Source organism: Anomaloglossus baeobatrachus, chromosome 7 (assembly GCF_048569485.1).
Source record: "Anomaloglossus baeobatrachus isolate aAnoBae1 chromosome 7, aAnoBae1.hap1, whole genome shotgun sequence".
Lineage (NCBI taxonomy): Eukaryota > Metazoa > Chordata > Amphibia > Anura > Aromobatidae > Anomaloglossus > Anomaloglossus baeobatrachus.
The window spans coordinates 22,983,683-23,011,189 of NC_134359.1; the positions used below are offsets into that span (position 1 = coordinate 22,983,683).

Genomic DNA, 27,507 nt, shown 5'->3' on the forward strand with positions numbered 1-27,507 from the left:
TGTTTATTGTGTACATTTATGCTGAGATTTCCAGGACTTTTTTCTCACATCTAAAATAACTCTGACACCTTCACTTCTTTCCGGAGTTTACTATTCATAAATGAAAATAGAATAATGAGTAAGACGGCAGCGAGTAAGAAGGCGAACTCCACGTATAACGCGATCATCGCATCCGAGGTGGAGATCTTCAGTCCAAGAAAGTGGACAGCTGGCGGCTCCGGATCTCCCGGGGGTCCTGTAGTGCGGCCGCCGCCCGCTGTGGGGCCAGACGTTGTACCTGCTGGAAAAAGGGAACATTAACGACTATTTACAGGTGATACTTGGGCTCCAATATAAAGAAATAAGTGTATTAACGACCAGAATTTGACTGTCTGCAGGGGATCATCTCGAGGGATCAGCACCTGACACTTTTTACCCCTTTCATAGGCGCCTTTATTTATGCAACATGAGCGGTCACACTCACCTTCAGGCTCTGAATCAAGACAAGGATGAGACCCGTTATGTGGGTCGGGGAAACCGTTACACAGCACCACGGATCTGTAGTATTTCACAGACACTTTAGGAACACGATGCAGATCGGGGTCCGAAAAATTAGTGTAATATAAACCGAAACGTTCAGTGTAACCTGTGGCCCACTCAAAATTATCCATCAGACTCCAGGCTGAGTAACCGCGAAGATCAACCCCATCATACTGCACCGCTGCAGAAAAGAAGAGAAAGGAAAGAACAATACTGGGCAAATTATAATAGCAACTTGTACGAAGGGGCAGTATTATAGTAGTTATATTCTTGTACATAGGGGCAGTATTATAGTTGTTATATTCTTGTACATAGGAGCAGTATTATAGTAGTTATATTCTTGTACATAGGGGGCAGTATTATAGTAGTTATATTCTTGTATATAGGAGCAGTATTATAGTTGTTATATTCTTGTACATAGGAGCAGTATTATAGTAGTTATATTCTTGTACATAGTGGCAGTACTATAGTAGTTATATTCTTGTACATAGGGGGCAGTATTATAGTAGTTATATTCTTGTACATAGGGGCAGTATTATAGTAGTTATATTCTTTTACATAGGGGCAGTATTATAGTAGATATATTCTTGTACATAGGGGCAGCATTATAGTAGTTATATTCTTTTACATAGGGGCAGTATTATAGTAGATATATTCTTGTACATAGGAGCAGTATTATAGTAGTTATATTCTTGTACATAGGGGGCAGTATTATAGTAGTTATATTCTTGTATATAGGAGGCAGTATTATAGTTGTTATATTCTTGTACATAGGAGCAGTATTATAGTAGTTATATTCTTGTACATAGTGGCAGTACTATAGTAGTTATATTCTTGTACATAGGGGGCAGTATTATAGTAGTTATATTCTTGTACATAGAGGTAGCATTATAGTAGTTATATTCTTGTACATAGGGGGCAGTATTATAGTAGTTATATTCTTGTACATAGGGAGCAGTATTATAGTAGTTATATTCTTGTACATAGGGGCAGTATTATAGTAGTTATATTCTTGTACATAGGGGGCAGTATTATAGCAGTTATATTCTTGTACATAGGGAGCAGTATTATAGTAGTTATATTCTTGTACATAGGGGCAGTATTATAGTAGTTATATTCTTGTACATAGGGGCAGTATTATAGTAGTTATATTCTTGTACATAGGGACAGTATTATAGTAGTTATATTCTTGTACATAGGGGGCAGTATTATAGTAGTTATATTCTTGTAAATAGGGGCAGTATTATAGTAGTTATATTCCTGTACATAGGAGCAGTATTATAGTAGTTATATTCTTGTACATGGGGCAGTATTATAGTAGTTATATTCTTGTACATGGGGCAGTAATATAGTAGTTATATTCTTGTACATAGGGGGCAGTATTATAGTAGTTATATTCCTGTACATAGGGGGCAGTATTATAGTAGTTATATTCTTGTACATACGGGGCAGTATTATAGTAGTTATATTCTTGTACATAGGGTCAGTATTATAGTAGTTATATTCTTGTACATAGGGTCAGTATTATAGTAGTTATATTCTTGTACATGGGGTCAGTATTATAGTAGTTATATTCTTGTACATACGAGCAATATTATAGTAGTTATATTCTTGTACATCGGGACAGTATTATAGTAGTTATATTCTTGTACATAGGGGGCAGTATTATAGTAGTTATATTCTTGTACATAGGGACAGTATTATAGTAGTTATATTCTGCAGTATTATAGTAGTTATATTCTTGTAGTTATATTCTGCAGTATTATAGTAGTTATATTCTTGTACATGGGGCAGTATTATAGTAGTTATATTCTTGTACATGGGGCAGTAATATAGTAGTTATATTCTTGTACATAGGGGGCAGTATTATAGTAGTTATATTCCTGTACATAGGGGGCAGTATTATAGTAGTTATATTCTTGTACATACGGGGCAGTATTATAGTAGTTATATTCTTGTACATAGGGTCAGTATTATAGTAGTTATATTCTTGTACATAGGGTCAGTATTATAGTAGTTATATTCTTGTACATGGGGTCAGTATTATAGTAGTTATATTCTTGTACATACGAGCAATATTATAGTAGTTATATTCTTGTACATCGGGACAGTATTATAGTAGTTATATTCTTGTACATAGGGGGCAGTATTATAGTAGTTATATTCTTGTACATAGGGACAGTATTATAGTAGTTATATTCTTGTACATAGGGACAGTATTATAGTAGTTATATTCTTGTACATAGGGGGCAGTATTATAGTAGTTATATTCTTGTACATAGGGGGCAGTATTATAGTAGTTATATTCCTGTACATAGGAGCAGTATTATATTAGTGCTTCTATTACGACCTATCAGAATGTGTTAATGTCTATGAATATTATTATGCCTCCTTGTATATGATGTGCTTTTGCATACTGAATCTATATCAGACGTTTGGTTGTCTGATATGGGTTACAGATATGTTCTGCGTGCATTATATATAATCTCGTACCTTTCAGTGCCTCGTTCACGTAATGCTTATAATAATATGTTCTCCATTCATCATTTAGATCTGTCCCGCGCTCGGATATCCCATTTTCGGTGATATATATGGCAGGGTTGTCAAACTCTTCCTTTATCCAGTGTAATAACCTTCTCAATCCAAAAGGCGTCACTTTCAGCCATACACTACCAGATGTAAGCCAGGTCCGGTCGCTCAGTAAATAAACCCCCCTGTAAAGATGTACAAAAAAAATACATCTAATCGTCTGTTTATTTTCCTTAGAACCAAGTTACACTTTCTCTGTCACCTTTACCTGTCCCCTTCATAAGCCTGATACTCTATTCCAAAGTTCGCTTGCCCGACCAGCACGGTAGTATAGTGGTTCAGGCCAAAGAAGTCGTACGTCCCTTTTATTCTTTGCTTCTCGCTTTCGGTGAACTCTGGGAGCCTGGAGATAAAAATCATAGAAACGGCTAGTAATGCATAGCAAGAGAGGAAAAACTGCCGGTAGGTAATCATGAACCTCGCGACTTCAACCAAAATTGATGACGATGCCTCTATATACCCATATCACTTCCCACCTAGACTACTGCAACATCCTCCTCTACGGCTTTCCCTGTAAGGCTATGCTCACATCTGTATTATTTTTGCAGGTAATCGCATGCAACTCCATTTACCGTTAAATCAACATATAATGTTCCCCATTGTAAGTGAATGGTATCTGAATATAAATGGGATCCAATAGCATAAATGTAAACAGAGCCCAACATGCTCTTGCTTCTCCAAGTCATCTTTAACTATGTTAGTGGCTAATTCACTCCTATCCTTGTTCTTTCTTGCTTCTCCTAACAGGCCCTCTGTGGCCCTCCATGGGCTGATCATGGCAATGCAACCGGAACATAGCTTTTTAAATGAGTCAGGCGTGGGGATGGAAGTCCACTGGACCTATCCCTCCATCTTCTTCCCAATCAGATCAGCTTGATTGACAGATCTGCATTTACAAACATATAGGAAGAACCAAGTAAACTCCTCTACTTTTGCCCAGATTCTTTTTTTCTGTCTGGCTCATTTCTGAAGGTTTGTTCTCCCTGAAACGCTAAAAGTAACAAATAGTTTTCTCTCTCTGTGCCACTAATTGGAGGCTATATAGATCTGTATGCAGCGAACTCCCTCTAGTAGTGGCTGTATAGATCTATATGCAGTGAGCTCCCTCTAGTGGTGGCTGTATAGATCTATATCCAGTGAGCTCCCTCTAGTGGTGGCTGTATAGATCTATATGTAGTGAGCTCCCTCTAGTGGTGGCTGTATAGATCTGTATATAGTGAGCTCCCTCTAGTGGTGGCTGTATAATCTGTATGTAGTGAGCTCCCTCTAGTGGTGACTGTATAGCTCTGTATGCAGTGAGCTCCTTCTAGTGGTGGCTGTATAAATCTGTATGTAGTGAGCTCCCTCTAGTGGTGGCTGTATAGATCTGTATGCAGAGAGCTCCCTCTAGTGGTGACTGTATAGCTCTGTATGCAGTGAGCTCCCTCTAGTGGTGGCTGTATAAATCTGTATGTAGTGAGCTCCCCCTAGTGGTGACTGTATAGCTCTGTATGCAGAGAGCTCCCTCTAGTGGTGGCTGTATAAATCTGTATGTAGTGAGCTCCCTCTAGTGGTGACTGTATAGCTCTGTATGCAGAGAGATCCCTCTACTGGTGGCTGTATAAATCTGTATGTAGTGAGCTCCCTCTAGTGGTGGCTGTATAAATCTGTATGTAGTGAGCTCCCTCTAGTGGTGGCTGTATAGATCTGTATGTAGTGAGCTCCCTCTAGTGGTGGCTGTATAGATCTGTATGCAGAGAGCTCCCTCTAGTGGTGACTGTATAGCTCTGTATGCAGTGAGCTCCTTCTAGTGGTGGCTGTATAAATCTGTATGTAGTGAGCTCCCTCTAGTGGTGGCTGTATAGATCTGTATGCAGAGAGCTCCCTCTAGTGGTGACTGTATAGCTCTGTATGCAGTGAGCTCCCTCTAGTGGTGGCTGTATAAATCTGTATGTAGTGAGCTCCCCCTAGTGGTGACTGTATAGCTCTGTATGCAGAGAGCTCCCTCTAGTGGTGGCTGTATAAATCTGTATGTAGTGAGCTCCCTCTAGTGGTGACTGTATAGCTCTGTATGCAGAGAGATCCCTCTACTGGTGGCTGTATAAATCTGTATGTAGTGAGCTCCCTCTAGTAGTGGCTGTATAGATCTGTATGTAGTGAGCTCCCTCTAGTTGTGGCTGTATAGATCTGTAGACAGTGAGCTCCCTCTAGGGGTGGATGTGGGTAAAGAGAATTTCTTAGTTGTACTCAGTGATGTGAAGCAGTGAGGTTTCCTCCACCGCTGTGCTAGATATGCCATTATCTTTACTTGGTTTTCCAGATTTTGAAAACATCCAGCCATAAGACATTATGAAATAAGCGTTGGGACATGGATGATGCCGGCTGTTCTGTTATTGTCAGCATACACACCGGCTTTCAGTCAATCCTATAGCGAGGCTTCTCTCTCGAACTCTGTCCTTCATAACTTCTGGGTAATCCCCGGTTTTAAAAATAGGATATGCAAACCAGCCACAGAAAAACTGAAAGTCATTAATACATAAATATTATGTTAATATATGAAGCTGTCACATTTTACCAGCCACAATGCACTATAATGTATAACCTATGCTGAAATCACATGAAACGCAATGTAAAAAAATATGTAAGAATATACAGAGCAAAAATGTTCTAATGGTCTTCTTTCTAACTACTATTGTACTGCCCAATATGTACAAGAATATAACTACTATAATACTGCCCACTATGTACAAGAATATAACTACTATAATACTGTCCCCTATGTACAAGAATATAACTACTATAATACTGCCCACTATGTACAAAATATTAACTATTATAATAGAGCTCCTATGTACAAGAATATAACTACTATAATACTGCCCCTATGTACAAGAATATAACTACTATAATACTGCCCCTATGTACAAGAATATAACTACTATAATACTGCTCCTATGTACAAGAATATAACTACTATAATACTGCCCCTATGTACAAGAATATAACTACTATAATACTGCCCCTATGTACAAGAATATAACTACTATAATACTGCTTCCATGTACAAGAATATAACTACTATAATACTGCTCCTATGTACAGGAATATAACTACTATAATACTACCCTCTATGTACAAGAATATAACTACTATAATACTGTCCCTATGTACTAAAATATAACTACTATAATACTGCCTCCTATGTACAAGAATATAACTACTATAATACTGCCCCTATATACAAGAATATAACTACTATAGTACTGCCCCTATGTACAAGAATATAACTACTATAATTACTGCTATGTAAAAGAATATAACTACTATAATACTGTCCCTATGTACAAGAATATAACTACGATAATACAGCCCCTATATACAAGAATATAACTACTATAATACTGCCCCCTATGTACAAGAATATAACTACTATAATACTGCCCCCTATGTACAAGAATATAACTATTATAATACTGCCCCTATGTACAAGAATATAACTATTATAATACTGCTCCTTTGTACAAAAATAGAACTACTATAATACTGCCCCTATGTACAAGAATATAACTATTATAATACTTACTCCATGTACAAGAATATAACTACTATAATACTGCCCCTATGTACAAGAATATAACTACTATAATACTGCTTCCATGTACAAGAATATAACTACTATAATACTGCCCCTATGTACAAGAATATAACTACTATAATACTGCCCCTATGTACAAGAATATAACTACTATAATACTGCCCCTATGTACAAGAATATAACTATTATAATACTTACCCCATGTACAAGAATATAACTACTACAATACTGCCCCCTATGTACAAGAATATAACTACTATAATACTGCCCCTATATACAAGAATATAACTACTATAATACTGCTCCTATGTACAAGAATATAACTACTATAATACTGCCCCCTATATACAAGAATATAACTACTACAATATTGCCCCTATGTACAAGAATATATCTACTATAATACTGCCTCCTATGTACAGGAATATAACTACTATAATACTGCCCCTATGTACAGGAATATAACTACTATAATACTGCCTCCTAAGTACAAGAATATAACTACTATAATACTGCTCCTATGTACAAGAATATAGCTACTATAATACTGCCCCTATGTATTTTAATATTACTGCTCAGTGTAGATGTGGAGGAAGACATTGGTTAAATTAATATGAAACAATAGAGTGATTTCAAAAATCAAATACAGACCATTACTTTTATAACAATACATGGTGTAACTTAATGGTCTTCACTTACATCTCCATTAGAGATGGGCAAATAGTGACTATTCGAGTTCAGATAATGCTTACCGAATACCGAGTACTATTCCAGTGTTGGTCACGGCAAGAAAAATGCTCGGGTTCCCTGTTGACTTGCATTTATGTTCATTATTCGTGACAAATAGAACTTTAGGATTCCCTCCAAATACTCCTAACACGAATAGTTACTAATTTCGCCCCTCATGAATCCCCATCCCTCATACTTGTTTGATTTGCCGGTGACGTATTTGAGGCACGTACCTCACCTTCACTGGTAGAGGATCAAACCTTCTAGCGTCTGTTTCTAGATAGAGTATAAATCTTGGAGACCTATTTTTTCATGGAGGTTTGTGTGACCAAATCGGAAATGTTGTAGATTAATAATAATGACCACCTCGCCCCAATAATACTGAAATAACCACATTAATGCCATATGATACAAGAAGCCTGTAATCAGATTTTCCGTACCATCATGTACCGCCATGCCGCATCGATATCCTCTTGCTTATAGGGGTTGATCGGTTCGGCCCAATCAGAGTTGAGGGTGATGGAGATCAGACCTCCTTGAGCGACTCGGTATTTATCATTATACAGGTGCCATACTTCTGCATGGGCTTTAATCAGGTTATGTCCTGCCAAATACACACCAATCCCCGGTGATCTGATTCCTGTGAGGACGAAAAAGCTGAGTATTACAATCTGGAACAAAGACATGACGTGTGAAGTCCATTAAAGCAGTAGATAGACCTTCCCGATACCCTTCTTGTCTATTAGGTTGGACCCAAGAGACCCAAGCCTTAACTGTTCCAGAGGCCACAACATACCTGGTGCAAAGGCCCCTTCTCCGTACCCCAGGTTGGCAACGATGTACGGCTCGTTGAGAGTGATCCAGAACTTCACTTTGTCACCCAGTCTTTGGAAGAGAACTTCAGAGTAGTCCGTAAACCATTCTACTATTGTCTCGTTCTCCCAACCACCGAGGTTCTGCAGAGCTTGAGGAAGATCCCAGTGATAAATGGTGACCTGAGCAGACGAAAACAAAGTAAAAACTAAAAACAAGAGATATTGGAACTCATTGGACCGGTGATGCTATGAAAAGGATGATTTACTACCTGTGGTGTAATACCGGCAGCCAGCAAACCATCTATCAGCCGAGAGTAGTAACCGAGACCGGCTTCATTGACGTGGTCCTTAGACCCATTGGGGAGAATTCTCGGCCATGAGATTGAGAATCGGTAATACGAGACGCCAAGACCCTTGATAAGTTCTATGTCTTCGTCAACCCGGTAGTAGCTGTTGCACGCCACGTCTCCATTACTATCATCATCAATTTTAGATGACGTATGAGAAAACTGATCCCAGATGCTGAGTCCCTTCCCATCGGCCCTCCAGGCCCCTTCGATCTGAAAAGAAAGCAAAAAGAAATTTTTTTTGATTGTTTCTTTCCTAGAATTTTCTTGTTGAAAGTTCTAAAAAATGGCAGGTATATATTTTTATTTATTTCTGGGACCAGTGGCTAAATTAGTTTGAAAAGTGACAACTGTTCTACTGCAGGAGAAATTTGGTTACGGCAGTTGTCACCTCCCTTCCCCCACTCTTATTGAGCACTCATACAAAGTGTTTATGAGCACGGAATAATCTCGAGAGGAGGAGAGAGTGCAAAATCTGTCTTTAATCTGTATGAGTGGGACATTCACGTTACAAGAAGAGGAAGTATCCAAATCCTACTGCTGCTCGGATGGTATGGTGGAAAAATGCCCATAGAACAAGCGGCCTGGGAACTTAAGGGGTCTGTATTCCTCATCTCTAATGACGTCCGGATACACATGCTCAGCCGAGCATGCATGTGTTTTCATGTGGGAGAGCTAAGTAGGCGGCTATCTAAATATCATGTGTTGTAATTCAATATATCCGTTCTTTCCCCCATCTTTAGGGGAAGAGTCAAGACTCAAGAGGTCTCAATACACATTCAAAGTTGTCCTGCCAAAATCATCAGTTTGGTCAACATTAAAGCGCACTAATCACCAGGATTTTCCTATATAACCTAAAGCCAGTGCTATACTGGCACTATCAGGCTGATTCTATACATATCTTTAGGTGTCAGCTAGGATGTAATGTTTTAGAAACACAAGCAAGTAAAGTTTGTAAAATTATCAGCTTATTGATTGACAGCAGCTGCCGATCAGCTGATAGCTGGGGTGGGTGTTCATAGTGATTCCCGCCCCCTCGCCTGTCTGTTCTCCAGCTATCTATTATTTATGCTATTTCTATGATATATGTGTTTTACTAAGTGGCTAGAAGGACCTTTGCTGATGTCATACCCATGTGACCAGAAGGGGCGGGGCTTCAGACAACATAGCTGATACCAGGAAGCAACATTATTTTTCTGTTGGCTGAGGCTCTGCCAGGAAGCAATATTATTTTTCTGTTGGCTGAAGCTCTGCCCCATCTGGTAACATGGGTATGTCATCAGCAGAGGTCCTTCTAGCCACTTATTAAAACGCTTCTATAATAGAATTAGCATAAATAAATGGGGAAGGAAAAACAGGCAGGGGTTGGGAATCACTATGAATACCCACCCCAGCTATCAGCTGATCGGCAGATGCTGTCAATCAATAAGCTGATAATTTTACAAACTTTACTTGCTTATGTTTCTAAAACATTACATCCTAGCTGACACCTAAAGATATGTATAGAATCAGCATGATAGTGCCAGTATAGCACTGGCTTTAGGTTATATAGGAAAATCCTGGTGATTGGTGCGCTTCAATCTAATGGGGTCTTCTACGGGTGGCTTGAGAGGTATATACCAATTATTTTTGAAAGGTGGGATTTATACTGGGCTTTCCAACCAGATTTCACACATGACTATATAAAATGTGTTAAGTGAAGGTGTCTCCAACCTGGAAAGCTGAGGAGGCAACGCCCCAAGCAAAGTCATCCCGAAATTCTCCATATAAAAATTCTTCTTCCTCTTGCAAGGGGATACCATGGTTGCTGATAACGTCAGCGTAGTAAATCGCAGTACGTTTTGCAGTTCTTGGTCGGGAAGGATTATTGAAATCTACATGGTGAAGGCCAAACCGTATTCGGTATCCTTGAGCCCACTCAAAAGCGTCCATGAGTGAGTTAATTGAATAACCCTTCAGATTCACTCCGTCCACACTGTGAGCTTTTGGGGATTAAATGAAGACATTTGTCATAGTTGCATCCTCATCTTTAAGAAGAAAATCTACTTAACAACATAGAAGGTTAGAAAAACATGGCTACTTCCCCATGCTGTTTTTGGACACTTGTTCCCATTGATATTGTCTTAATCATTACATTATAACCAAATTTATTAAACTGTAATTAAATCTGTTATTTTAGCCCCGAAATGATGCTACTAACCTTTCAGGGCTTCGTCAATATACGTCTTATGATAGAAAATTCGAGCAGTGTCATCAAAATCAGGGTTGCTGTCCATTGCGACGCCGTTCTCAGTGATGTATACCGGGACATCGCCGTACTCTTCTTTTACCCAGTTAAGCAGCCTTCTCAGGCCCCAGGCTACTGCCTTGAAGTTTTCCGCAGCAGTCCCTGGCCAGTTATCAAACTCTTCTACGATGTCAATATCATTTTGGAAAGATGGTGGAAGAAGGGTTAAAGTTTTCTGTTGAACTATTTTTGTGGTGTAGATGTTTATGGAGAACACATCGGCTGTTCCTTGGATGTAGGTCTTCTCTTCATCTGTAAAAATTGGAAGTCTGGATTTTTTAAGAAACTGTAACTCACTCTTGTTGTCCACTTGCCATTTCATTACCTCTGGGTAGTCGCCATTTTTGAAAATGGGGTGTGCAAACCATCCCAAGGTGAACTGCAGGTAGCGATCAGCAGCTTCTATGTCCTTTGGTTCCGTGTGGTCTTTGGGTTCTACCCAATTAGTGTTGAGGCTCAGAGAAATGACGCCTCCTTGACTTTTTCGATATTGATCATCATAGGTATGGTAGACTCTGGCATGGACTTTAATTAGATTGTGAGACACTCTGTAGGGAGCTGAGCCAGGATCATCTTTCACCCCAGGTGGATATGAACCAATACCATAACCAGCTGCAACAATCGTGTGGGGTTGGTTAAAAGTCATCCAGAACCTGACTCTGTCACCGAAAGTTCTAAAACAAAAGTCTGCATAGCTGTGAAAAGCTTCAAGAACTCTATCATCCTCCCAACCACCCAAGTCTTGGAGAGCCTGAGGGAGATCAAAGTGGTAAAGGGTCACCATGGGTGAGATCTTGCTTGCCAGAAGGCCATCAATAAGCCTATTATAATACTTCACGCCATTAGTATTGACTGTTCCCTGTCCAGTAGGGAAGATTCGAGACCATGAGATGGAGAAACGGTAGCTGTTCACCCCTAGACTTCTCAGCATGTACAAGTCTGCATCCAGTTGGTGGTAACTATCACAGGCAATGTCCCCATTTCTATTTTCAAAAATATTCCCTGGGACATGTGAAAATGTGTCCCATATACTTGGTCCTTTTCCATCCGCATTCCATCCTCCCTCAATCTGATATGCTGAGGTCGAGGCTCCCCAGCTAAAATCACTTGGGACTGTAGAATAATGGTACATGTCCCTTTCGAAAGCTGATTGTCCCGAGAATTTATCCCAAACAAGTTTAGCCTTTGAGGGAACCTCTGAAGCTGGTAGAGCTGGTAATTTTTTTGTATGCACCCATCTTGCACGATTAACCTTTTTAGCCAATTTCATATTTGGGAAGCCATTATTTTCAATAATGCTGGAAAGGAAGTAGGCAGATTGTTTGGGGGTCCTTTGCCTGTTTGCATTTTCAAAGTCTACGTGATGTAAACCAAATCTTTGACTGTATCCTTCAGGTCCCTCAAAACTGTCAAGGAGGGAACGGACTATATAGGCACTTACAGTCACATTATCATTCACAACAGCTGCAAATAAATAAGGGTTTAAAGGGTTAAAATGGCAAACAACACTAGAAAAATAGAACATAAACAAATATACAGTGAGTTATTATGTTCGAAAGCCTCTAAGATATCTATAGTCAGTGACCTTCCAACTATGGTTGTAAATAGAATTACCTTTCAGGGCTTCATTGATGTAGGCCGTCAAATACTCCACTCGAGATGCGTCATTGAACACCTCTCCGGTGTATGGTGTAGGGATACCATTTCCAGTTATATATATGGGTAGTCCTCCATTTCCATATTCTTCTTTGACAAAGTTCAAAAGCCTCCTGAGACCCCATGGTACCACGTAGATCCATGGAGATTCGGTGGTCGGCCATGAAGGATCCACATGTGAGGCAAATCCTCCAATATTGTCATAATTAGCCTCACAACTAAGGCTTTCGGAGGCATTCACCAACCGGGAAGTATAGTGGGAGATGCCAAGGAAGTCTGCAGTGCCTTTGATGTAGACCTTCTCCTCCTCAGTAAATGTGGGCAGTTCTGCCACTGTGGAGACGCATTGGGTATTTATGTCAAGGACCTGGGTCTTAAGAACTCCTGGGTAGTCCCCATTGATAAGAATTGGATGGGCAAACCACCCGATCATGAACTGGAGGTATCGTTCAGCAGCGATCACGTCATCTGGATTATTAGGGTCTTTTGGTTCTGCCCAGTCTGAATTCAGTGAGATTCCCACCTGACCTTTCTGCGAGGCCCGGTACGTGTCGTTGTACACATGCCAGGCCTTAGCGTGAGCTTTCACAATGTTATGTGACACCTACAAGATACAACATGGAAAACTCAATTAGAGAAATACCTACAAGATACAAGGTAGAAGACTCGATTAGAGAAACACCTACAAGATACAACGTAGAAGACTCGATTAGAGAAACACCTACAAGATACAACATGGAAGACTCGATTAGAGAAATACCGATCTATTCCCGTTCTCTTCATGTTGTGATAAGTCTGTAAGGATCTAATCATTATAGTGAATCTGCTGTTATATTATTCTGCATTATCACAGTAACCTGTTATATTGAAAATATGTAGGAGTCCAATGGGTGTTGCTAATCAGTGATTAACAGCTATCTTTTATATCTTAAATATATGTTACATATTTAGTTTTACTATTAAAGTCAGGCAGCTATTCAATATTTTGACTTTTATTAATATTTTATTGACTTTTAAGAAGCAAAATGACAGATTTAAATCCCCTCGGGGGACTAAAAAAATAAGTTATCACGTTTCCCCTCAAAATAACAATAAAAAAATAAACATTTTTTTTAATATCTCCGAGTCTTTAAAGTTCCAATCCAGCAAAATCTAAAATGATTTCATCTATGTATTTAAGCTGTGTAGTAAAGTCTATAAAGCGCAAAAAATTGAAATTCAGAATTGACGTTTCTCAGTTGCTCCCCCCCCCCAAAAAAAAGATGCAATAAAAAAAATATCTTATGTACCCCTTTAATGGTACCAATAAACATGTCCTATGCAAAAAAAAGTCTGCACACAGCTTGATTGATGGAAAAAATAACAAAAATAAATAAAAAGATACTGGCCTCAGAAAATGGTTGCATAAAACTTTTTTTTTTTCTTTACAGATATACAAATTTGACATAGCTGTAATCATACTGATCGGGAGAATCAGGTTACAATGAGCGCTATAAAAACAAAAACCCTAAAATTTTGGAATTGCATTTTTATTATTGCACCTTGATTCCCCCCCCCCCCCCCCTGTTTTCCAGTCTGACTGTGATGATAATGAGTTTGCTGAAAAGTGATTTCTACACATCTGGAAAGTTTCAAACTAAAAACTGAAAGATTTCAGAATTATTTTTTTTAAATAATGACTTTGATCAAAACTCTAAACTATTTAACATAAAATATTTTTGGAAAAAGTGTTCTCTCTTTAAAGAATTTCATTTAAAATAAAGTTACTGTTCACAGTTTATACCTTGAAGGCGGCAATTCCTGGGTCTTTGATCCCCGGTGCATGTTGTCCGGTGCCGTAACCAGCGTAACTGACCACCCAAGGTTCATGGAACGTTATCCAATGTTGAACTCTATCTCCAAAACTGTTGAAGCAGAAATCTGCGTATTCCATGAATGCCTCGATGGTGGATTCATCCTGCCAGCCCCCGGACTCCTGCAGAGCCTGGGGCAGATCCCAGTGATATAAAGTTACTATCGGTTTGATATTTTCTTTGATTAACCTGTCAATTAATTTGTTGTAATATTTCACGCCGGCGGAGTTGATTTCAGATTTCAGTCCTGTTGGGAATATTCTGGACCAGGAGATGGAGAAGTGATAGACCTTAGACTGTAGACCCTTCAGAAGATACACGTCATAGTCAATCTTATTGTAGCTGTCACAGGCCACATTGGCGGTTGCATTGTTATTGGCTTGGCCCTGTTGTCCAAAAACATCCCATATGGATTGTCCTTTACCCCCCTCGGACCAGCCCCCTTCTACTTTGAAGGCTGAAGATGAAGAGCCCATAAGGAAACCTTCAGGGAACGTATCATGTAAGAAGACGTCTCTCTCTGCTGGTGTCTGGACCCCAAATTTATCCCATACAGTGGTGAATGCTGACCGCGATGATGAGGACTTTTCCGCTACATTTTCAGATCTATGTTATAAAACAGAGTATGTGAATTAATACCAAAATCCTTTATATATGGTATATAAACCTTAATGCATTTTATACAAATTTTCCTTGATTGTCTAAAATTGGATGCTTCATCTTCCACCATTCCTTGTTTTTTTTGCAGCCTTTTATGTTGTTTTATGATTTTTGAAGAGTGGTTGCAGAATTGCCCACGCTCAGTAGTGATGGTTTAGAGATTGTAGCAAGCATACCAAAGACATATGGTTAGCGGCTCATCAGTAGTGGAACGTCAGCTGCGAAAAAGGCCCAAAATACATGATAGTCATGAAAATTGATAAGGGGTGATTGATGGCTATTTGGGAGGCCAGCTGGATATACAGAGCTGGTAAATGTGACCTTAAAAGGTGGGCAGCCAGGCAAGAGTAGCCAGGCAGTCAAGGCTTGGAGGAGAGGAATTTGGCCTTAGTTGGACGCCCCCTGTGTAAGGTTAATGTGCCAAATAAAGAGTAGTTACCGCCACAATTTTTTTTTGCCCGGCTGGATTGTTGTGTGTATATTGGCCTTAAAGGGGGCTTTATACGGTAGCGATATCGCTAGCAATTTGTAGCGATAGCGACCGTGTAAGTACCCGCCCCCGTCGCGCATGCGATTGTTTGTGATCGCTGCCGTAGCGAACATTATCGCTACGCAGCGTCACACAAACTTACCTGGTCGGCGGCGTCGCTGTGACTGCCGAACAATCCCTCCTTCAAGGGGGAGGGACGTTCGGTATCACAGCGACGTCACCGCAACGTCACACAGCAGCCGGCCAATCAAAGCGGAGGGGCGGAGCCGAGCGTGATGTAAACATCCCGCCCACCTCTTCCTTCTGCATTGGGGCTGGCGGCAGGTAAGGAGACGTTCCTCGCTCATGCGGTGTCACACACAGCGATGTGTGCTGCCGCATGAGCGATGAATCACAACGCTAAACAACCCTTACCGATTTTTGAGTTTGGGACGACCTCTCCATGGTGAACGATTTTCACCATTTTTGAGGTTGCCTAAGGTCGCTGGTAAGTATCACACGCTGCGATATTGTTAATGACGCTGGATGTGCGTCACTAACAATGTGACCCCGATGATCAAACATTAACGATATCGTAGCGTGTAAAGCCCCCTTAAGTCTTGAACAGGCTTCACATCTAAAAAAAAAAATATCTGCCATGAGCCGACCAGAGAGTCGCTATAAAGAGTGAGTTCAGAATGTGGCACCTTGGGTGGAGATAAGGATGAGAGCAAACGAGGAGGCAATTTCTCGTACAATTCACCTTAGCACCGGCTCACCTTCCTTTCCCGGCAGTTGATGTAGGTAATAAATAACTTATGTCATATCCCATGAGGCTGGAAACAGAAGCACTGATTTCTGTAGGGACATAATAGAGGATTTAAGTATGATTTTGCGTAATCAAGAAGTTGAGTAACTTTGCCGTTTCCATTATTTTAGGTTCCTTCCTCCTTTGATATTGAATAGTAATTCTTCAATGTCCAGTGTCTTACCTGAGTATACATTAAAGGTGAGAACAGATTTATCCTTCTGTGATACAATATTGCAATCACCCAGTGACAATCTGAAGATGACAATCTCCATCGGCCTCTCGTGCTGGAATACAATAAGATTTTGTTTATTTTTCCACTTAATTCTTGCCTTCTGGGACGACCATTATGAAAAAAAAAACCTTTAAGGGATTCATCTACATTTGCCCAGCAGATCAACCAATTTTCTTTCCTCTTTTCCCCAAACTTTAGACTAGACTTGTTTCTGGCTGTGATTATATTTATTGAAGCAGGAGCTGTCCCAATGTATGTATGGATTCTATAGATGAGAAAATTGATTTGCAGGATCCTGGGTCCATTACGCTGGTCAATACTAGTCTGTGGCTCCTGGATGTGAGCTCTGCGTACATTCTCCTACCTGCAGCAAACCCCGGCACCACCTTGATTTGTAGGCCTGACATGACTTCAGCATTGCGGTAATGTTGTACTGAGCCTACTAATCAAAAGAGGAGCCGGGAATTCCTGCCGGTAGGAGAAGGTTTGCAGGACTCCTGTCCGGCAACCACGCACTACAGACAAGGCTTCTGGACCAGGGTACCCTTGCAAATCAATTCACACTTTTTAATAGATTACCCGGGGAATTTTGGGATTGTTTAGCCAGGAGACTTGGTGTTACGGTTGCTGTGGCCCTGGAGACTATGTTCGGATTTCTTGCTACTGCACATGTGCGAGCCCTGGAGACTATGTTTGGATTTCTTGCTACTGCACATGTGCGAGCCCCGTGAGACTATGTTCGGATTTCTTGCTACTGCACATGTGCGAGCGCTGGAGACTAAGTCCTATTTTGGAGCCATTGCACATGTGCGGCTGATATCATCGCTGACACGAGGTCACATGTCTCTGACACCTTCTATGCCGATTGGTCGCTGGTCATGTGCTTGTGACGCTTTGCTCGGTGATAGGCCAGCGTGACGTCATTGCTGTCGTTCTGGCAGCGGATTGGCTCTGGTGTCCTCCATCTTGGATGAGGCACAGAGTCTATATAAGACCCTGACGCACGCCGCCCGGCGCTTAGTCCTCTTTGTTCATGCATGAGAGTAGACGCTCTGTGCACGTCCCTCTAGGCATCTCTCTGTCTATGCTAGGTGAGCGCTACCGGCAGGGTAGCGTTCTTATATCTTACAGCTTCGGCTGCAGTCCGTATCCTCGCACCTTTTTGGAGCAGACATAGGAAGGTGCCTGAGGCACATGGTCTGGCTGGGCCTTGTGGGTCTACTCGTAGGTGGACGTTGCCGCTAGGGTAACGATCCTTATACTGCGTCTGGCAGTTGTTCGTATCCTCGCACACTAGGGGAGCGAACATAGGTAGGAGCTTTGTGCGGCTTTGTGCTGCTGTCCGTCTCTTTTGCACCACTAGTGGAGCGGACCTAGGCAGGTGCCATATCTAGTGGTTCGTGTCCTCGCACACTAGTGGACCGAACGCAGGTAGGAGCTTTGTGCGGCTTGTGCTGCTGTCCGTCTCTTTTGCACCACTAGAAGAGCGGACCTAGGCAGGTGCCATATCTAGTGGTTCGCGTCCTCGCACCCTAGTGGAGCGAACGCAGGTAGGAGCTTTGTGCGGCTTGTGCTGCTGTCCGTCTCTTTTGCACCACTAGTGGAGCGGACCTAGGCAGGTGCCATATCTAGTGGTTCGCGTCCTCGCACCCTAGTGGAGCGAACGCAGGTAGGAGCTTTGTGCAGCTTACGCTGCTGCCCGTCACCTGGCACCGCTAGAGGAACGGACCTAGGTAGGTGCCATTTCACACTCACTGTCTTGTCTCTGTGACCTTTAACAGAGACCATACCACACACCCTCCAAGTAAGGGAGGAATTGCTTTATTTCCTAACTATATTCCTCTGTGAGTTTAACAGAGGTATTGCACTCTGCACTTGTGCTACGACTATTTACAGCGGCACACATATACTTTTCCTCACACTTTAACATATCTTCTGCCATACACTGCAGCAGAGACTTTGCACGGTGGACCCTGACTGTCTGATATTCCTTTGTTTTTCATAATCAGGCAGCCCCCGTAACACTTGGCTAGGCCCTTCGTCCATATTGGTATTTCACATCTAAATGGAATGAATAAGAATTCCTTTGTTTTCAGCAAGATTTCATTCAGCAAGACTTTCGAGCAGCTCTCTTACAAACACCATTCAAAATGTAACAAATTTGGATATGAATTGAGACATACTGTGATTTGCATTCTTTTTTTTACTGAGTAGTCCTGTCCATAAAGACAGTGATTATATTTCAAGAGAATATCCCCTATATACAGTACCTGAAGAATGATTTACATAAACAGTGCCCTCAATAACAATACTGTCCGCACAGTGCCCCAAACAGTTCCAAAAGACTGCTTCTTACTAAGCAGTATTTTCAGCAGAGTGCCCCCAACAAACAATGCAAGAGGAGCGCCTCTTAATTAAAAATATTGCCAGTAAAGTGCCCTAAATAAATAATACTGTTTACAGTGCAACCAGAAACATAGCAAGCAGAGTGCCCCCATCAGTGCCAGAAGATTGTACCTCAATAAACAATATTTTCAGCAGTGTCCCCATTAAACACTGCCCGAATGCCCCTACAAAAACTACAGTGCCTAATGCTCCTCAATAAATAATGCCACTGGAGAACTGCTAAAAAAAAATATGTTATCAGCACAGTACCCTCAGTTCCCACAGTACCAACAGTTTCCTGATCAATAATGGCTGAAAAGAACCCCTAGTAAACAGTGGCAGAAGAATGCCCCCCAATAAACTTTACCAGCAGTGACCTAATAGACACTGACAACATGTCCCCCAAATCAATAATGCATGCAGAGTGCCCCATGATAAACAGCGCCAGGAGATTACGTCTAAATAATGTGATCAGCTGAGCGGCTCCAATAAACAATGTGAGTAGAGTATCTCCAATAAACAGTGCCAATATAGTGCCCCCAGTGAACAGTGCCAAAAGAGTACCCCTATTAAACAGTGCTCCAATAAACAATATCAGAACACCTTCTGATCAACAATGGCAGCACAGTGCCCCAATAAACAATGCCAGAAGTATACCCTCTGATAAACAGGCCCGTACAGGGCTCACAATATACAGTGCCAGAAGTGTACCCCCTGATAAATAGGCCCGTACAGTGCCCCAATAAACAGTGCCATAAGTGTACCCCTGATAAACAGGCCCGTACAGGGCTCAAAATATACAGTGCCAGAAGTGTACCCCCTGATAAACAGGCCCGTACAGGGCTCAAAATATACAGTGCCAGAAGTGTGCCCCCTGATAAACAGGCCCGTATGGGGCTCACAATATACAGTGCCAGAAGTGTACCCCCTGATAAACAGGCCCGTACAGGGCTCACAATAAACAGTGCCAGAAGTGTACCCCCTGATAAACAGGCCCGTACAGTGCCCTCAATATACAGTGCCAGAAGTGTACCCCCTGATAAATAGGCCCGTACAGTGCCCCAATAAACAGTGCCAGAAGTGTACCCCCTGATAAACAGGCCCGTACAGGGCTCACAATATACAGTGCCAGAAGTGTGCCCCCTGATAAATAGGCCCGTATAGGGCTCACAATATACAGTGCCAGAAGTGTACCCCCTGATAAACAGGCCCGTACAGGGCTCACAATATACAGTGCCAGAAGTATATAGATGTCGGAGTTGGCTGTGAAGACGATTCTCCTGCTCATCTGGGTGTCATTACTTTTGCACATACATTATCATTAATCAATTGAACTCTGTTCTGTTCTGTGAGGCCCAAGAACAACATCCAGCTAAGCCTGTAAATAATGGAGGATTCACCACAGGAGAAGAAATCCTAGTACACATGTCCTCCTATCATCATCCTGGGGAAAGTGAACTTTAATCAGCAAATATAAAGGATCATAAATATTTGAAAGCATACGGCTACTCAAAGGAAAAGGAATTGTTTGATAAAGAGCAGGTGACAGGGGCAAAAGTGACAACCAAATTATGTGCAAATCCCCTTGGTCACCATCTATATATATAATTGCCTTATTCTGTCTGTCTGTCTTGCTCCAAAATTGTGTCGTTACAGTGACAACCGTCGGATTGGCCGCTGGGCTCGCCCTGGCCCCCCCCCCCCCCACGGATTGGCCGCTCGCCTCAGCCTGGCCCCGCCCCCCGCTTGGATTGGCTGCTCGCCCCGGCCCTCTGCACGCATCGCCCGCTTGACCACGCCCCTTCCCCCGAATTCAAACGAAGCCCCGACTTCCAGGTGACTGCTGCAGTGCACTCCTAGGAATCCACACCGGCAACCCAGCCCAGACATAACCTTGTGATGCTGGGATCGTGACAGAGCCAGTGTACATTGGTAACCATGATACACATCGGGTAACTATAGGAAGCGCTTCCCTTAGTTACCCGATGTGTATCATGGTTACCAGCGTACACCGGCTCCCGGTACACATGTGCAGGGAGCCGGCATACATCTAGATATTTTTTAGATTCTTGAGATGAATAAAGGTAAAGCCCCATGTTCTTATCTCATTTTGGGTGGTCTCCTGGATTGTGTCTCCTGTGGATTAGGGATTGGGCTCCAGCGCTGCTCCTGCAGTTCATTTTGCACTTTTCTATTTTGTCCCTCCGATATTTGTACCCGCTGGTGCTGCAGCTCAGGGCTGTGACAAGGACAAGCCGGTTACGCGCCCGACACACGTTGGCACGCTCGGCTCCGCCCCCGGCGGCCCACTTGGCCCCGCCCCCGGCACACGTTGGCCCGCTCGGTCCCTCCCCCAGCACACGTTGGCCCGCTCGGCCCCGCCCCCAGTGGCCTGCTCGGCCCCGCCCCTGGCACACGTTGGCCCGCTCTGCCCCGCCCCCAGCACACGTTGGGCACCTATACACCTCCCCCCCAGGACTACTCCTCCCATTATACTCCTTTCCCCAGGACTACTACTCCTATTATAGTCCTCCTATTACACTCCTCTCTGAGTATAATAGGAGGACTATTATAGCATGGGGGATGGAGCACGATGGGGGTGCGCAGCATGGGGGATGGAGCAAGATGAGGGGTGCGCAGCATGGGGGATGGAGCACGATGGGGGGTGCGCAGCATGGGGGATGGAGCACGATGGAGGGTTTGCAGCATGGGGGATGGAGCACGATGGAGGGTTCGCAGCATGGGGGATGGAGCACGATGGAGGGTTCGCAGCATGGGGGATGGAGCACGATGGGGTGCACACCTCCCCCCAAAACACACACACACACCGCCACACGCGCATCGCACAACACACACCACACACACACACACTGGGAACCACAAACACCGCCCTACACAGACACCCACACACAGACAACGCCGCACACACACACACAACACCCAACACACAAACACCGCGGCATACACAAATATACGCACATACCGCGCAACACACACGCATTGCACAAAACATACCTCCCCCCAAAACACACACACGCACCCCACAAAAACCGCGCAACACACACAGCGCTCCACAAACAACGCAACACACAAACAACACCGCTCTCACACCCCCCACACCCAGAACATTTCCAGCGCCCTACACAAACACTTGGCAACTACACACAACAACATCATATTATATATATATATATATATAAATATAAATATATATATAAAAATATATATATATATATAAATATAAATATATATATATATATATATAAATATATATATATATATATAAAAATATAACAAAAATCATACATTAACTACACAATAAGTTCTAGAATACCCGATGCGTTAGACTCAGGCCACCTTCTAGTTTACAATATTACTTGGGACTCATTGCCCGTAGCAACCAATCACAGCGCTGCTTACATTTCTCTAGAGCTTTTTAAGAAATAAAAGAAGACAGCTGATTGGTTGCTATGGGCAACAAGGCCAGTTTTAATGAGGCCTTGGTTCTCCTCCAACCTTATCTGTTGTCCATGTTGGTAATTGCAGGGAATTCGTGCATTCATGATGTATATTCAGGGCAAGGAAGTCGACATATTTCTGAAAATAAAAGAAAAAGTAGATTGTTAGTGAATAAGAGGGACAATGTGAATGGTCATAGGGAGACGTAGGTGACCCAGAGGGTCCTGGTACCAGAATGGGCCCATAAGCTTCTTTCCCACATCTGACAATATAATATGGCCTCATTTTAGTTTATGTTCGTCATACTTGACTGGACAATCCTGCAAACCAGCCCGCAAAAGGGGGATAATTTACAAAAAAACGTGCCCAAAACTGGCCATTTTGTTAGCATTTCCAGAGGCAGAGCTTAAATGCCCTAAATTTTGTGTTTCAAATGTTGATATTTAAGGTAATTACCAGGAAGTTCCCTTGAAGAGATAAACAGGTGTCCAGGAGCGGCGAGGCTAATGCGATGGCTATCCGTCCACCTGCAAAACAAATGCATGAAAGGAAGATTACCAGGGTCATTAATCAGTGCAATCACTACTTTATATTTTATTATCATTACTGACAGATGCAATCGTATTTATTGACAGCAATGAATGAGTTAACCCATTGTAAGGGGTGGGCAGACCCCTTACAAGGGAGTGTAGTTCTTTTCTGATGTTATTTAATAAAAAATGTTTTTATTGTTAATGCACTGTTTTAGTGGGTTCCCCCTAGTGGCCGGGTGGGAGAGAAGAAGCAGAGCAGGGGCAGAGTGTGGGAGCTGGATGAATAAGGAAGCCGGAGAGAAAAGGAGCGGGCGGAACCTCAAAGTGCGAAGCAGTACTGGTGTGGGTCCGGTCTGTGGGTAGCCGTAGTGGGAGCCAGGTGAAGAGGATTAGCCGGGCACATCCCCACTGGAGGAGACGTCAGGACAGGCTTTCCCCCCCAGCTAAAGGAAGTGTGAAGTGTCATCTGTAACTGCCGGTTGTGTGAAGAACTGTGTAATAAAGAATGCCTTTTGTTTGCACCGAATCATGCCTGGAAAGTGTTTGTACGTCGGACAACATGTGTACCACCACACTCTGCCCCACCAAGACATCTCCTGTCCCGATAGTGACGGTGGAGCCAGGGGTAAGCCTAGCAGAAGGGGCCACGACTACAATCCCCGAGGCACCCCTGGCACCCCGTTACACCATAATAACCAAATGCTGACCTTATAAACCCATATATGTAAGCCTGGTCCTGTGACATGTTCCTCATACTACATGGAGAAAAGTATGGAGCCGCACGTCTTACTCATTGAATTCCAGTCTCTCATTCATTTAATTTCCATTGACTGCAGTGTATAACATCCGGCCCCTTAACACAGGTGTATAATACCTTCCGGCCCCCCACCGTGCGATCTTCCCTTACTACCATGTGACAGAGCGGCCGGTGGAGCAGAGCTCACCGATACCAGCGAATCCTGTAATAGGAGCCACAAGATTAACAAGTCCCGTTTGTGATATTTCTTCCTCCTGAATCTTCCCCATCACCTCTGAGTGATATCATTGAGAAGTGGAAGGAACCGCAGCAACTCAGCCATGAAGTGGAGACCCTGTAATGTTACAGAGCGGGGGGCTGAGCAGAGGGCGGAAAAGTCACCATAGATTACCCCATAACTGCAGAGTGCAGACCTCCTCTGAAAACACTGCACCCGTCGGGAGCTTCATAGCCGAGCAGCTGCAGCAGCCGTACATCACCAAGCACAATGCCGAGCCGTACATCACCAAGGACAATGCCGAGCCGTACATCACCAAGCACAATGCCGAGCCGTACATCACCAAGGACAATGCCGAGCCGTACATCACCGAGCACAATGCCGAGCCGTACATCACCAAGCACAATGCCGAGCCGTACATCACCGAGCACAATGCCGAGCCGTACATCACCGAGCACAATGCCGAGCCGTACATCACCGAGCACAATGCCGAGCCGTACATCACCGAGCACAATGCCGAGCCGTACATCACCGAGCACAATGCCGAGCCGTACATCACCAAGCACAATGCCGAGCCGTACATCACCGAGCACAATGCCGAGCCGTACATCACCGAGCACAATGCCGAGCCGTACATCACCAAGCACAACGCCGAGCCGTACATCACCGAGCACAATGCCGAGCCGTACATCACCGAGCACAATGCCGAGCCGTACATCACCGAGCACAATGCCGAGCCGTACATCACCAAGCACAATGCCGAGCCGTACATCACCAAGGACAATGCCGAGCCGTACATCACCAAGGACAATACCGAGCCGTACATCACCAAGCACAATGCTGAGCCGTACATCACCAAGCACAATGCTGAGCCGTACATCACCAAGCACAATGCCGAGCCGTACATCACCAAGCACAATGCCGAGCCATACATCACCAAGCACAATGCCGAGCCGTCCATCACCAAGCACAATGCTGAGCCATACATCACCAAGCACAATGCTGAGCCATACATCATCAAGCACAATGCCGAGCCGTCCATCACCAAGCACAATGCTGAGCCGTACATCACCAAGCACAATGCCGAGACGTACATCACCAAGCACAATGCCGAGCCGTACATCACCAAGCACAACGCCGAGCCATACATCACCAAGCACAATGCCGAGACGTACATCACCAAGCACAATGCCAACCTGTCCATAACCAAGCACAATGCAGAGCAGCAGATAGAGTGATCTAAAGATGCAACCACTGGATCTGGAGTAGACGTGTTCTGCGCAATGATAGATCACACTGCTCTATCTGCATCTGATGGAGGAGTCTGGGTTTGGTGAATGGAGGACGTGACCCCCTGACTGTATTGTGCCCGCTGTACAGATGGTGGAGTAGGATGATGCTCCGGGCTGTTATTATGGGTCAGCCTCGGGTCCTTCGTTGCAGTGAAGGGACATCTTAATGTTTTAGCTCAAGACATTAAACTTTATGTGCACAGTTTTGGGGAAGGCTCTTTTCTGTTCCCCATGATAGTGACCAGTGCATAAGGTCCATGCAGAGATGGTCCAGGGAGTTTAGTGGGAATAACATGACTGGCTGCACAGAGCCCGGACCTCAGCCCTATCCAGCGCCAATAAAGGAGATTGTGAGCCCGGCCTGTCCCCAAAATCAGTGTCACCTCACAAATGCTCTTCTAGATGAAGGAGCAAATATTCCTACAGACACCTCCAAAATCTTGTAGAAATAGAAGAGCGGGAGCCATTATATCCGCAGAGGGGTCGACACCAAATTAACGTCTATGGATGTAGCATGGGAGATCAGAAAAGCTCAGTTCTATTGTTCATATAGTGAATCTCCGCACTAGGCTAATATAATACAAATACATGTGTGTGTGTGTGTGTGTGTGTGTGTGTGTGTGTGTGTGTGTGTGTTTATATATATATATATATATATATATATATATATATATATATATATATATTATATATAAAATGTATGCCATTTATTAATCACACTCACCGCCTCCTGAATACTTCTGGCGATATACGCTGTACACTTTCTCGTGGGCGTCCAGCAGAGTCTTCAGGTGCTGCAACTCGGTTACAACTGTGCGGACATCAAATGTAATCCAGGTGTGGACCAAATCCCCGAATGAATAAAATGCAAATTCAGCATATTCTGCATAGGCATCAACAGGACTGGTGCCACCTGCAGAACGTTTAATGATGCTGCCATCATGTAAGATCACAATTGGTCTAATGTTGGCTCCATTAAGTTCCCGGAGAAGAGTCTTGTAACACCGCAGCTGCCGCTCGTCTGTGTCCTGATGGACATCCTCCCAGTCCAGCTGCACCTTGTAATGGGTGACACCATACTCCTGTAAGGTCTGGATCTGATCTCTCATATTATTAAGAACCTCTGTGTTGCACCCAGGACTCCATAAGGGTCCAGCGATGGCCATGAAGTCCTTCTCTGTGGCTTTCAAAATGCCATGACATAGTGAGGGGATTAGGAGCAGGAGGACCCCTCTCCACCCTACCTCCATCGTCAGCGGTGTTATCCAACACACACTAGGAATGACATTTATACCATAGCTTGGGCTGTAAAGCGCAATATCTCCTATACAGATAAGAAAACTGCTGAACCTGATTTATGGACAGACGTGTGTTAATCTATGACAAGGCCGGTATGCTCATTGTGCTCATTGTAAATTATTAGCGGCTGCAGAGCTGTAACTGGAGGCACTGACTATCCTCCAACCGCTGCACCCCACTTCATGTGATGTGCCTGGGAATAAAAGGGTTAATTGCACGGCCTAACCACACATGACACAAGCCTGTACACATGGATAGCAAAGGGAAACACATGTATAGGAACACTGCAGGCACAATGGCATGACTCATGGAAGAAAGTCATGCACAAAGATTTAGCAGAATATCTCCATTTATTTGCAGTGGTGCTTTAATTTTAGATGCATGGGGGAATCAGGATTACAAATGTGAACATACACAAGAGCCTCAGATATAATTTGAGTGGCATTCCCCTTTCAAACAGTCTAGTTTTTGGTGAACATTTAACTGCACTGAGGCCCAGATGCCCAAGGAGTTCACCGGCCACCAGTATTACAAATGCACAGTATAGCTGGAGGGACTGGAGCACCAAGTTACACTTCTAATATATAAAAGGGGTATAGTCACAAATTTGATCAAGATATGTTGTGTAGAAATATGCATGTTACATGTGGATTTTCTCAGAATTGCAGTAGATTTCTCCATTTGCATTACAAGGCTGCATTCATGCCAAACAGTCAACATGCTGCACATTTGAGCATCTGCAGAAACTTAACATTCCTGTATTACACTGTGCATTTGATGGGAAATTCACAGTAAATACAGTGTGAAAATATTCTAACGCTGCATGCATGAGCCTATACTTTATTAGCACAAACTATCCTTTTTATAAATTAGGTTTTACAGATTATGGAGTCCTAAATTACAGAGTTGAGCGAGTACCTTACTATTCACACTCACTATACTCATAACGAGTTCTGTCTAATACTCACATTCATTCCAAATGGTGTGTACAATGCAAGTCAATGGGGGAAAACTCGCAAAGTAA

The 27,507-nt window shown here is 43.1% G+C and overlaps 1 protein-coding gene across 1 annotated transcript; it reads right to left on the bottom strand.

Moving 5' to 3' along the window:
- On the bottom strand, positions 1–26,434 carry LOC142244988 (lactase/phlorizin hydrolase-like). The gene is made up of 17 exons (XM_075317155.1): positions 25,909–26,434; positions 22,842–22,912; positions 22,443–22,523; positions 16,491–16,593; positions 16,278–16,356; positions 14,300–14,975; positions 12,475–13,120; positions 10,774–12,324; positions 10,287–10,555; positions 8,496–8,786; positions 8,201–8,406; positions 7,852–8,044; positions 5,497–5,606; positions 3,317–3,451; positions 3,013–3,233; positions 464–700; positions 1–277 (listed from the first exon to the last, which is right to left on the bottom strand). The coding sequence occupies exons 1-17, from the start codon at positions 26,432–26,434 to the stop codon at positions 51–53; spliced, it is 5,622 nt and encodes a 1,873-aa protein (XP_075173270.1). The 3' UTR covers positions 1–50.
- Between the last annotated feature and the right edge of the window lie 1,073 nt (positions 26,435–27,507).

Bases quoted from the DNA above. Each gene is read 5' to 3' on its own strand.
- LOC142244988 (XM_075317155.1), bottom strand. From the start codon at position 26,434: ATGGAGGTAGGGTGGAGAGGGGTCCTCCTGCTCCTAATCCCCTCACTA. The intron at 10,556-10,773 runs GTTAGTAGCATC...AATCCCCAAAAG, and splicing joins TATTGACGAAGCCCTGAAAG to CTCACAGTGTGGACGGAGTG. The intron at 8,787-10,286 runs GTTGGAGACACC...CTTTCTTTTCAG, and splicing joins TTGCCTCCTCAGCTTTCCAG to ATCGAAGGGGCCTGGAGGGC.